This window comes from Phaethon aethereus (assembly GCF_964289735.1).
Source record: "Phaethon aethereus genome assembly, chromosome: 6".
In the NCBI taxonomy this organism is placed as follows: Eukaryota; Metazoa; Chordata; class Aves; order Phaethontiformes; family Phaethontidae; genus Phaethon; species Phaethon aethereus.
The window spans coordinates 38,711,646-38,724,978 of NC_138580.1; the positions used below are offsets into that span (position 1 = coordinate 38,711,646).

General features: G+C 38.9%; 1 protein-coding gene across 1 annotated transcript in view; it reads right to left on the reverse strand.

The window, feature by feature from the left end:
* ERBB4 (erb-b2 receptor tyrosine kinase 4) overlaps window positions 1-13,333 on the reverse strand; it is a gene marked incomplete at its 5' end in the record, with an annotated part of 635,614 nt that overhangs the window by 156,391 nt on the left and 465,890 nt on the right. The window contains 4 exons of the mRNA XM_082001544.1: window positions 181-313; window positions 9,576-9,775; window positions 11,272-11,362; window positions 12,938-13,011. Coding sequence (XP_081857670.1) covers window positions 181-313; window positions 9,576-9,775; window positions 11,272-11,362; window positions 12,938-13,011 — 498 coding nt within the window. The remainder of the gene's footprint in view (window positions 1-180; window positions 314-9,575; window positions 9,776-11,271; window positions 11,363-12,937; window positions 13,012-13,333) is intronic.

A 13,333-nucleotide genomic window follows, 5' to 3' on the forward strand; every position in this document is an offset into this window, starting at 1 on the left:
TCTACACAAGTTCAGATTTGGAATACTGAAAATTTATCCCACAATATATTTCACTCAAAATCAGTAATATTGGCAATGGAATCAGATACTGACTAATGTAAACCCAAAATAACTTACTCATGAAAGTCCTGAACAATGTAGTCATCAACTTTAGGGAAAAGTGTAAGCGAAATATCTTACCCATCATACAGGTTGCAAGAGTCTATGCAGGTCCTTCCCCTGATGAAGCGTTTGCAGGAGAGACACTGGTCTGGCCCTGGCCCCCAACAGCCATCACTTGAGCATAACTCATTACACACCATTCCATCGGCAGCTGCAGAGAGAGGATACTATCATTAATTTACATAGTTCTCTGAAATCCAAAGGAAACATTTCATTCAGTATTCTGCCATACTCAGAGAAGTAAACCGAGTGTTCAGATTTTCTAGAAATGGAATAGAGAAAAACCAGAAAATTGTCATCATACCACTGCAAAAACACACTGTGCACTCACGGTTTGAATACTGTACACACTTCTGGTCTGTTCCTTTCAGAAAGGATATAGTAGAGTGAGAAAAATGTTTAAGAGCACTGCAAGGATGATCAAAACTAGGTAACAGCTTCTATACCAGGAATGAACAGACAAGAAGCCTTAGATTTGGATGAGAAAGGACACGATAAAGGTCTGTAAAATTGTGAATGACAGGAAGACAAGGAAGCATGAAACAATTGTTCATTGCTTCTTCCAAGTCCCTCATGGGCATTCAAAGACACAGGAACCCAACAGGGTTCAAAACTGAGATTTATCTTAATAGAAAGTATAGATCAAGCTGCAGAATTCCCTGACACAGGACATGGTAAATGCCAAAAATTCGAAGAATTTGAAAAATCAATTGTCCAAATCCACAGAAGGGCTATTAAACTAAAATATAACACGCTACCTCTGATTTGAGGACTCCCTGAAATAAAACTTAAGGATGGTGGGGAAAAAGTTGAAGACAATTAATCATTAACTGCATTTTTTTAAATTGTTTATTGCAAAAGCACCTGAAGAGCCAAACAGCCTTTATATTCAATCCCCCAAAACACATAAAATAAACAATGGTCCCTGTCTCAAAACAAAAATTCAGCTTAAGTAAAAAAATGAACAAAGGGTGAGGGGGAAAGGTTGCTTCAAAGAATATAAACAATTACGCATTTTAATATACATATCTAGGTGACTGTAACAGATGGAGAAAATAAGCAAAGAGCAAAAGGAAACACATGTTCTCTCTCCAGCTTCTGAAGAAAGTCCAGTTGTACATATTCTGCCAGACCCTGGCATGTGAAAGAGTAGATCTCTTAATCTGAATTCAGTCTTGCACAATGAAACTTTTTATGCAAATGGTTGCATACCAGACTGAGTAGATTAAAAATAGCAAAGATCTGAAATATCAGAGATGGCAAATATATAAACACTTGTTCGGGGTTTTTCTTTTAAACCACTGGAAACAACTTGAGGAAGTGTCAAATAATAAATTAAAAGTAGATTTGGTGGTAGAATTCTACTGGCCATCTACAGTGGCCTCCAGTGCTGTAGCAAAGATGGCCAGTCAGGAACAAACATGCACACACTGAATACACATATAAAGCAGCAACTGCATACGTCCAAGCACACATTTAAAGAGGAGCAATAGCAAAATCAACAGAAAATATTTTCACAAAAATGCAAAAAGCCCTCTGGCAGCTTTATATTAAATAAAAAGACAGTAGTTCTTTGCGCATGATTTTTCTACACTTCTTTCAGCACAGCAGCGTAGCTGGCTGACTGGAAAAAAAAGCCTTATTTCATTTCAGGATACCTGATGACCTTGTCTTCACTGTCAAGACTGGAACAGTGCAGTTAGGTACTGTCCATTACAGTCTACCTTAATATTTAAGAGGTATACTGAGTTTTATTATCTGAGAAGCACAAAGCCTTTCTAAATCACAAAAGAGACAGCAGAAAGATGCTTCCTGCTCTCCACAGCATGTTTTAACACTGTGCTATGGTGTATATAATGTCCCACATTTGAACCACTGAGTATGTCACAGCAGCCTACAGGAGAGCATGCTGCTTCACACAGCAACTCTCTCCTTAACCGCTGCTTTTCATCATGCAGCATTGTTTGATGTTGGCACCGTGTTTGCCAAACACATCTTTCTGATCTATACAGCACACCTAGCCTATGTGCTCTTCTGTTTCCTACAAGGTAACTCCTGCACCTCCTTTTGCCTGCTGACATGCAGGAAGCTCACATCACAGTGGCAGGCTGCGCTCCTTTGATATGCACTACTTGCCCCATCCCTCCTCCCACTGTCACCCTGCTTTCCGACCACTGATTTATCAGAAAGCACTTCTTTCATAAAAAAATACACAACAATTTCATGCATGGTTTCTCTCTCCTAGCCCATGTTGCAAGTAGGCAAGAGAAGTAAAGCTTCTTCCGTATTTCCTTTTTTCTTGCAATAGGATATTTTGCTTTATCAAGATTGAGAATGCTAGATTTTAATCTACTTGTTTCTTTTTCTGCCTAGAACATTTTCATTATTCAGTGCCAAAAAAGGATGTTTCACCTTTACAAGCAGCACAGGAACCAGTCAGAGACTTCATGTCCTCCAGCCCTTGCAGGCAAACCAATCCAAGAACAAGAGATTCCTCAGCACGCTTCCTACATGTACAGCGCTGCTGGTAACGCCACACGGCTCTGCTCTACAATACGTGTAATTGCAGATAGATGAGTAGGTAAAAGCAGGTAGATGAGCACTGTCTTATTCAATACAATACCACAAATAACCTCAGCCATGAAAAGTCTGCACACTCATGTCTTATCACGGCTGGAATGCTTGAATACAATTTTTTTTTAATACCACATATACTTTCTTAATGACAACATCCAGAAGGTGTTCAGAAGGAACTTTTTGGTTCTTCTTTAGCCTCAAAGCTCAAATCAGGTACAGCCTAACATAAAATAATTACAGTTAGGAGTATTTACAGGTGGTCATTTAATTTTCTTTAAAGCATATTAATTCTCAGAGATTCCAGCACAGCAAGAGAGACCTGAGCTATTTAGCATGCCATTAGAGATGTCTCGTTCTCTTTCCTTGAGCTCTGCTGTAAATCAGGAGTCATTCTGCTGCAAAGGAACTACACAAAACCAGTATGAGCAGAGACAAAAAAAGTCAGCTTCTCATTGTTGTCCTAACCCCAACTTTTTTTAAGCATGGCAGCATTTTAGTAACAAGTACCAGACATCAGTAGTTCCACTATGCTGTCACTGACTATCAAATTTCACAGAGATCAGAGGAACTAGGCGAAAGCTTTGCATTAGCAAATGCTACACGTGTAGCCCACAGACTTTCCTTTTTCACCTACTTGTAGACATTTCATGCTATCTCGGTCTAATGTTGGCTTTGCACAGTACAGTTCAGGAGGCACCCTGACTTGGTATTAAAGGCCAATTTGGGCCTATTTCATGTTCATTGCCTACAGGAGCACCCAGGAAAAAGTTCCGGGTGATACAGATGGTCATTTCAGGGGAACGCCATTTATGCCCTAGGATTTAGAGCACACTTGAGGGCTCCCTCAGAGCAGACTCCAGCACTTCACACTGGGTTTGCCAATCTCCCTTGATCCCATCCAGTCTCATGGTGACGTGTGACTGACACTGGCCAGACAAATACGTGAGTCCTGCCTCATGTTGTCTGCCACAGGAACACCTGGGATTAACAGACAGCTTCAGGCTCAAACCATATCAGCAAAGAAGAAAAAAAAAAAAGAAAAAAAAAAAAGAAAAAAACCCCAAACCCAGGAACTATCACAATTCTAATTAAGCAAACTTTTTATATAAATAGTTCTATTTCCTAGTCAATGACTCACTTGAAGTACTTGTCATGCAATTAAAAAACACACACTGCTTTGGAGATTCCTTTGTTCTCATTTTCAATCTTAAGAATGTTAGTTATTCTTTTGATTCTGTTTTACACACTCTCATCACTAAATTTCCTATTTGCTTTCTCACCTTTTTTTGTAACTTGAAATTGTGCTTTTATCACCAGTGATTTTCTTTCTTTTTGCTGTTCTTGGCTGTCAGACTACTCTGGGATCAGAATTTATTTACACACACAGAGCGTTGCACTAAAATATCCCTTCACATAGCAAGTGACACTATTACAAGATAGCTCAGAAAATACACCGAGTAACCTTACGCAAATAAAATGAGAGCTTTTCAGTAAAGAAAATAATGATTACCCTATTGAAATCTAGCCAACGCAGTGCCTGTAGTCTATGAAAAAAGCAATATAAAAAAAATAAATCACTATTTCCTTCTGCTTATTTCCAAGTCATAGAAATGTTTTCATAAATGAATCTTGGCAAGAAGGGAGTGGGGTTTTTGAGAACTTATAAAACCCATTCCACTTGTCTGTCTTCCTCCTCTTTAATTATAGGGATAGCTAAAGAAATGTTTCAATTTTAGACACATTATTTGGCATTTCCACGGACTGACAATGTTCTCAATCTCCAGCATATCACATGGCCGTATGTGGAAGGAAAGAACAATAATGCTTTTGACAGGAACTCATTTTCATTGGGAGTTTTAGAACAAGTGTTCATTCTTTATTAATGGGGTCACACAGGTTAGAAGCAGAAACGTTCAATGTTTTTCCCCAACCTAGATAGAACATAAGAAAATTAGCTATCTAAAAAAAGGAAAAATATTGTTATTTGGCTATACACTTATGGGCCTGATCCAAAGCTCCAGGAACTCAATAGAAAAGCTCCCGTAGACTTCAATTAGCTTTGTATCATGCCTGATAATGAATGTAATCATTTATTCAGGTTGTTAAATTGACATAATTCATAACAATCACATTTATAACAACCTTTGCCTAGAAAGGTTTCACTGTACACTGCAGGTGTGACTAAAGCTGAAAGGAATTATTTAAATAACTTTGTATAAAAGAAGATTTTTTCTACATTTATTTTGTGTGCACTCATATTTAACATAACTCACCTCTGACTGTTCCAGAAAAAACCCCATGCTGGGAAAAAAAGGCAGATTCTTCACTTCAGCATGGAACAATGGTAAAATCTAACTATGAGAGCACATTCTCTAGAAAAGAGCTTTATAGTCATTCATTCTGCATTAATAATGTTCATTAATAACAAAGTAAGTTTTATGCACAAACTGTGTTTAACATTACAGTTTATAGTAGTAGACAATTAAAAGTCTACATTAGGTGAGAGCTTCATGCACTGCATTTTAGATAAATGCTCTCCACTTGGTTTATTGGTTTGAAGATGCCCATTTGCCATCCGAACAACCTTGGGAGACGCTGTCAGACTGTGCTAAAGGTGCAATGGCTGATGAAGCCTCAACTTGCCCCTTGCCCTCAAGTCTTCTCCTGTAACCTGCCCCCCAAGCCTAGGCATCTTTCAGGGTCTGCGCAGTTCAGAAGCCTCTTGCTGATGATTGTGTACTGCCACCCTTTCCATCGTGCTCAGCCTCAAAGGCGTCACTTTCTTCTATGTTCCCTGTGTACGCAAGCTTGATCACTAACATTTCTATCCCTGAATCTGTGTAAGGAAGGTGAAGAAGAGAGAAGTCGCATTCCTTCCAGGAACTCACCCCTCTCTAGCCCTGCATAGGACAATATTTGAAAGATAACACAAAGCAATAGAGCACTATGGGTTTTATGGATTTTTTTAAAATTCAGGAAACACACATATGTTTTGCTCTTGTATTTTCAACATTCTACAAACAAGTAAAGTCTGCCCTGGGCTTTTAACCGGCTTTTGGAAAAGCCATCCTGATGGTAGTGGAGTATTTGGTGACTTATTTTAACATTGTTAAGAAGTGGCAGAAATAGCAAGATGAAATAATTGATGGTATCAGGAATATAAAGTGTATTTTGTGTGTTGGATAATTCTGTTGGATAATTCTGTAGCATTTTCCACTGACTGAAGTCTGTTGTCTTTGTCTTCCTCATTGAATAGAAAAAATAAATCTGAGTTCTGCCAAACCCTATAATGCCAGTGTTATCTCAAAGATGAAGTACCCCTACAGACTGAACTTTTCAACAAATATTTTACTCTCTCAACTTTTTTTTTTAATATTTCCTCACTGACTTATGTGTTCAACTGAATGCAGCATTAAACGGTATGGAAAGGGTATTGCCATCTTGTGATAATCGCTAAAAGTCACTTAAATATGATGCTGACTAGATCTTGGAAGCTCTTACTTGGGTTTTAAGAAAAGTTACACATGGATATTAAAGGTTTGCTGTAACTTGCTTTAAGCCATTAGCAACCACTAGGTAGCAAGGAAAGGAAAAACAAGCTGATAGTGACTCAAAATATACAAAGGAATAATAATAAACGTATCTGAGAGTGGCTGTAGTAATTAACATGGTCTAGCCTGGTTTCTTCACTGGAAACCATGTGAAAAAAAAATCTTTAATGGATATTTCTATTAACAAGTCACACCCTGCTAGTTACCATACAAGCAGATAGTACGTATACTATAGAGGATGGATCCAATCCTGCAAATACTTACTTACGCATTTCCCTTCCCCTTTCTGATTAGTCTTATTTGTCACTCAGAGAGGCACGGGCATATGCCCAAGCATCTGCAGGATCAGTGTTTGGAACAGGCAAAATAACTGAATGGCAGACATTGAAACCCTTAAGGTGTGCCCTCAGATCCCAAACATTCGGGCAGCGGAAGATTCCGAGAAAACTCTCCTAATCCCCAGGCTGTTGACCTATCCTGAAAATCACAGATGTTTCAGAGGATGCCGGAGAAATGCATCTGGCTCTAAGGAACAGTTCTGCCTTACCCCAAGTAATTGTGAAGATTTTAGTTAGACAACTAACCTGTAGCAGAACCCATTTAACCCCAGAGAGGTGCTGACTGACAGGCAGCCTTGAAGCAGCAGGATAGCTCTTCTCATCTAATGCTGACTCTCAAAAGGCCACAAAACTTTAATCAATTCATTCACACAGATGTGCATAGAGAAAGAAAACCACTGCTCCCTGTTAGGACTCAGGCAGTCAGCTAAGACACTGCCTTCTGATCGGAGTAACCTGGCCCCTAGCCTACGTTCATTATATACAGTCCATTTAATGAACATAGGTTAGGGTCCATTTCTAAAACTAGTCCCTTGGTACTGTAGCTTACATTGTGACTTCTTAAAGTGAAATGAATGAGATTTGTTTTCCTTATGAAGATTCCCTCGGTGTTAAATTTAATAAAATATCTTTAGGAGTATTTTTGTTCTTGGAAAAGAACTTGTTGCTAGACTGCTAGCACAGAACTAGGTTCCTCCCAACTACTTGATCCGATTAAACTCCAACCCCACTGCAGGGAAAACCAGCCAGCAATCCACCATCTCTGGACAGATGTGATTCTCTTCCCTGGCAACACCTATATTTGCCAAATAATATACCATTTTTCATAGCTGGCTTTCTATGTGGGGGCAGAAAAAAACAGACTGCATATTGGAACTACAAGCCATCTATGAATGACCTAGCTGGCAAAACTGATGGTACCAGTTATTCATGGGAAGTCAGGAGCTTTCCTCCAAGTTTCAAAGGAGCTGACAGTGCCAGAAAATGCATGCTTTTCCCTTGCAAGGCTGATCTTATTCAATGCTCAAATAATATTCACCCTCAGAAGAACTCAAAGCAAAGAAAGAGCCCTGAGATGGAAAAAAATGAAAAACAAGAGAACGGAAGCCTTTAAGATGGCGATACAAAGCTCATGGATGTTGAGCAACTGGAGCTAATTCAGATCAAGATAAAGCTGAGTGTGTTGAAAACAGAGACTATGCCTTCATCCTGTAACTGGTTAGCTCATTTCATTGTTCAGGATATTCTTGGACTCTTCATCAACGCTTCATGCCCACGTGATATTATCATCACGTGTTCATCTCTGGATGACAAAGAGAGCTACGCTACTCTCACAGACAGCCCCTGGATTCATTTACTCATGCCTTTGGCTGGATTACAGCATTAAGAACCCCAGGGAATGAGGCTGTTCAACACAGGACTCCCACGTGCACTTCTTCACCACAGAAGTAGCAGCAGGCTGCTTCTCACCTCCGCCCTCTGTATTGCCCTCCTACAAAATGTTCTACCAAATGTAAGAGTTTCACAGCCTACGCCAAGGACATTTTTTAAAAACATACACAAAAACTTCTACCAAGAAAAGCTCTGTTCAACACATCCTTCTGTCTCACATAACAGAATGTTTACGTCAAAGGATAAAGTATGCTGCAGTTTAAAAGTGGACAGTGGTTTGCAGGACATTAAGAAACAACCTTTTCCCTCTACACCCTCAGGCATGATCACAATTAAACTACCTACATCAACTGAAAGAGGTATTTCTTTAACCTTCACTTTTTTAACTTGTACGTAGAGAAATAGCCAAATAATGACAACAATGACCAAAACCACGCAGAGACCCACCAAACAAGACTTTCCACTTCATGGAGCTTTTACTTTTCACTTCATGGCAGAAGAGATTAGAAAAATAACTGAGCAGCAGTGATAAATGTATAGCTGTGTTTCACCTAACACTGGAAGGTACACTCATACTACAGCAATGAGCACAGCCACAAATTTTCTCAAAGCATATCAGCATAGTACTTCAAAGACAGGGTAGGAAAAAAGGGGGGGAAAAGGGAGAATTAAAAAAAAGGACTAAAAGAGTAAGTTAAAAGTAGGACCACATCCTGGAAAAACCCAAAGCAAACATTTTTGGCTGGTCAAAGGACAAAACCCAGAAATACAACCTAAACATACAGCAATTTAATGAGTCCCCTTCTCTTGCTAGCAGTCTAACAGATGCTTAAAATGAACTGTATTGCTGCTACAATATGACTGTGTTAATGCAATTTGGTGCCTGATTTCTGCATAAACAAATTGTTTCATCTGCTACATAGCATTCACTTGCTTTTCAGTATTATAATCTCAGTCCAGGTATTGGCACCTAAGCTTTCTTGAAAGACAGTTCGGCCTTATTAGAAGTAATCTTTCTTATCGGATAGGTCAAGTGCAGGAAGGAGGAAGCCAGTGATCAAAAAAGTCCTATAAGTCACCTTTCCAGATTAAGACAGGGACACTTTGATGAAGCTGGGTAGGGGAAGCAAAAGATGGTAATCTCGCTCCAGAAGGAAAGGGCTGTAGTTTTCCAATGTGTAAAATCAGTGCCTTACATGAACACTACATTCACCCCACATTGATGGCATTCAGAATTCATGTTTGTGAAACTCGATCTCTAATCTGGAAAATTCGTATCATGGCAAGGAAGCAGCACTCTCTCTCTTCCCCCTTTCACTTGTTCATACTTTAAAACATTTCATTTGCCTATAAATCTGCTCAGAGGCAGACTGGGCCAAAACCTTTGATTCTGTAAATGACCACAGCTCCACTGTGGCGTCCACAGAGCTCCAAGAGACACCAGCCAAGTTCCTGGCCTGCTCGCTGTGCTGTATCCTGTCAGTAATTGCATCATTTTCCCCTCTAAGTGAGCCAAACATAGGCAAGAAGTTTTGCACTGAGCAGCAGTACTTACTGCAGTTCTCTGCCTTCTTATTTCGATGAATGACTGTCTTTTGACTAGGTGTGCTGAAGAGGCTGGTCCAGTTGACAGTATGGTAGTAGCACAAATTGCTGTTGTCTGTTATGTAGATGTTGCCAGCACTGATTTGCTTCAAGGACTGAAACTGCAAGGAGGTAATGCCTTGTTGCTTTAGGATGAGTAAGGAAAGGCCACTGTGATTAAAAAAAAAAAGTAAGAGAGAACAGGAATTAGCTCCAGAAGGTGGAACTTCTTAGAGGTGTTTGGGAATTTCCCATTAAAATTAGTTCCTAACATCAAGGTGATCTTTCTTGCAAAACTGAAATTTGGTCAGAAAACTTTTATTTTGGGGTGACACAAATATTGTATGAGTCAACATCCAGTTCTATTACCTAGAATATTATGAGCACTGTGAGACTTGTGATACTGCAACCTGTGATGCTCACAGCAGTAGGCCAGCAAAACACTTCAGAGAGTTCCATTTCATCCATTAACATGTTTTTTGAGATAAAGTGCTGTAGAGAAAACTGAATAAAATACAGATTTTTTTTTTTTTCCCTAAGATGACAAGATTAATACTATGATAGTTTATATGCTAAGGAGAAACTGACAAAGTCATGCAAAACATATTAACATCTTCTGTCAGGCATCAAATTAATGTCATTCACAGTAATACAGGAAGAAACTGTTATTTCCAAGTAAATTTTTCCAGCCCACTTTCTACATTTCATTTGTCTTTTGTTGTAATATGTGGTTATCGCCTTTCTTCATCAAAGGAATGGTAAATGATTGTCTATGTAACATGGAAATGACTGCACATATTTTATGATTGAAGATTAGTGAAGACAATATCCAGTTTCTAGGCACCCTTTAAGTTATTGTATTTTAATGATTATAATTGTTTTCCAGCTGTTCCAGATAAAAATTGCTGCTTCCAAACAGAATGCTGGGCTGTAATTCAATCTCAAGGTTTCACTGCTATTAATAGTCTGCTTGGGTTGCTGTTTAAGATGACAGCAGAATCCCACGACTGATTTACTACATTTACACAACAGGGAATGAGGGGCTGCTGTATGTATCACTCAGGTACCTTCTTGTGCTCACTTCATTATTTCTCAACACATTTTCTTCCCTTCAAACCAATTCCTCCATATGAGACTTCATACGGAAACATCTCTGGTAAAAATGGCACTACAGAGCTAACACACACTCCACCCGCAAGATACCTCAGCGATTTCAGTGTTCTTCCATGTATTTACCTTCTACCACTTCTTGAGACCACACTGTTCTCTGGGCACAGGAGCCTGCACTTCCAACCATATAAACTTCCTGATAATGGGGCTAAGTTCTACGTTCTACTATCAATGTCCTTTAAGTTATGTTTCACATTCACAAGGTATTTTAAACCGTAACGTGTACTTTCCCAACAATGAGTTAACAGCTACAGTAATGAGCCAAGATGTGTTTGGTTTTTTGTCTTTTTGTGTTTTTGTTTTAAATCATTATGTTCAAAAGGTATTATTCATTATAAACAACTAATTAGCAAAGATACTGTTAATGAATACCTGGACAACAGAGAAAAACATATCAATTTATGGTGTCCTTCCCAAAGGATGCTGCATTCTGTGCTACTGAACAAAGAAACACTGAATGTTAACAAAAAACAATTCCATCAGAGGAAGTACCTTACCTATAGAGAGCTCTTCCACCGATAGTAACCAAGTTAGAAAACACCCTGAAATCTGTCATATTCTCAGGCCACGACTGTATGTTCAAATACCCTGAAGGAGAAAAAGGCAAGCATAAGTATCAATGACTTCAGCCATAAAGACTGCTTTATCACATACATGAATTAGGATAGGCTTAGGATATATGATATTATAGGAGCTCTATATAATATTAGGCTATTATATAATAATATGTATTATACTGCTTTATCACATACATGAATTAGGATAGGCTTATCACATAGACGAATTCGGATAGGCTTGCTGGTTTGAGAGAAATAAATAGGTAATGAACGCTGCAGACTACTGTCTTTAAATTCATCAGGCTGCTCACTGCTGTCTCCTGCAAGAAGGCAAAGGAGGGCTCTAACAGTTACAGCACTTTCAACAGCCACAGTGAGGGCGAACCTAAACACAGGGTGAAATCCCGCAAGGCCTCCCATCCTTTTCTAAACAGCAGCAGCAGAAAAAAAAATGGAGATTCGCCTGAATTAAGAACATTTAGTTTTAAAACGTGCTAGAGACTTAGGACAGAAATTAAGAGATCCGTTATGATGCACTAAAAGATGACAAGACTTTCTTAAAACAAAGAACTTGCATTCGTTTCTGAGTGCACGTGTGTGCAAGAACTATTTATCACCAGAGAGCATTCTCTGCACAAGTATGTGGGACTACTTATTTTGTGCTACACAGACCTCCACAGAGTGCAGTTCCCTGTGACTTTGATTCACAGTAGTGGACTGAAATGCAGTACATGTTTAAGCATCAGGGTAATTCCACTTAAGTATATCGCTGAGACTGTCAATTAGACAGTGTGCTTAAGAATGGCAAATTACAGACACCCAGATGCCAGATTATCTTTGACATTAATTAGGGAGAGGTTTAGTGCTTACTTTCATTTTTTAATACCACTGTCTTGCTGAAATACACAACTTTTGAGAAGTGAAGCACATGGGAGAGAACTCGTTTCAAATGCCAAACACTTGTTGAGCTCCACCCAGCTACAGTCATGCTGTAGTGGCCAAAGATTTTTTTTGCACATGAAATTTTTTTTTTTTTCCATTTCCCTGTCTATATACAATCAGCAATCAATTGAGAACTCAAAGCTGCAGTATCTTCCTCCCTGCCCCTGAATGGTGAAACAACAAGCAAGATGCAAGAAAACAAAGTACTGAGTTCTAGCTATACGACCCCACTGAAAAGACACAAAAGATGGGAGGAACTACCGGCCCACCCATTATACATTTGTCTTTAAATTGCAGCAGCAACTGCTGTTAGACCAAGAGAAGTAGCTGCAAAATCAGACTGGCTTATCTGTTTTTTTTTCCAAAGCTTATTTCAAATGGTTTCAAGTGAAGACCAAGACCCCTCTTCCACTCCACAGCAAGATCTTGGTCTTCTGAGGCTTGCATACCCCAAATGTGATGGGCAACCTATATTCATGAGCAAGGACAACACACTTGTGACTATCAACTGATAATGAAGTTGTTGTGTATGAAACTTTTACAAAATTCACAGCACAGTGAGTTTAAAGAAAAAAGCACCTCGTGTTCTTCAGAAAGTCCAACAAATGACAACTATAAATGCAAAGTTAAAGGTTCAGATTATAGGAAATCAGAAGTGTGTTACCTGTTATCTCTCTCACTGTTTGGAATATGTTTAATTTCTCTGGATTGATTGCAGCGATCGTGTGATATGGGTCCCTGAAAGATTAAAAGGACAAAATGTGATGCTCTGGGAAAAAAAATAATCAGGTTCTCAAACCTATCCCATGTAGAAAGCAGCATTCAAGAGGTCAATGCTTTGCTTTTAGGTGGCACACGCTCCAGATTTCTTCAGACTGTTGCTCCTGCAGAACCAGTGTCTAAGTTCTCCCGAGTCATCTTAAAGGAATATAATGGTGCTTAGTATCTTTAAGGTTTGAATCATTAATGTTTTAGTAAATATTTATGCTTATGGTAAATTAAAGGATTCTAAACAACCATGGCTGACCTCCCTAAAGGAAAAGATGAATTTTCAACATTT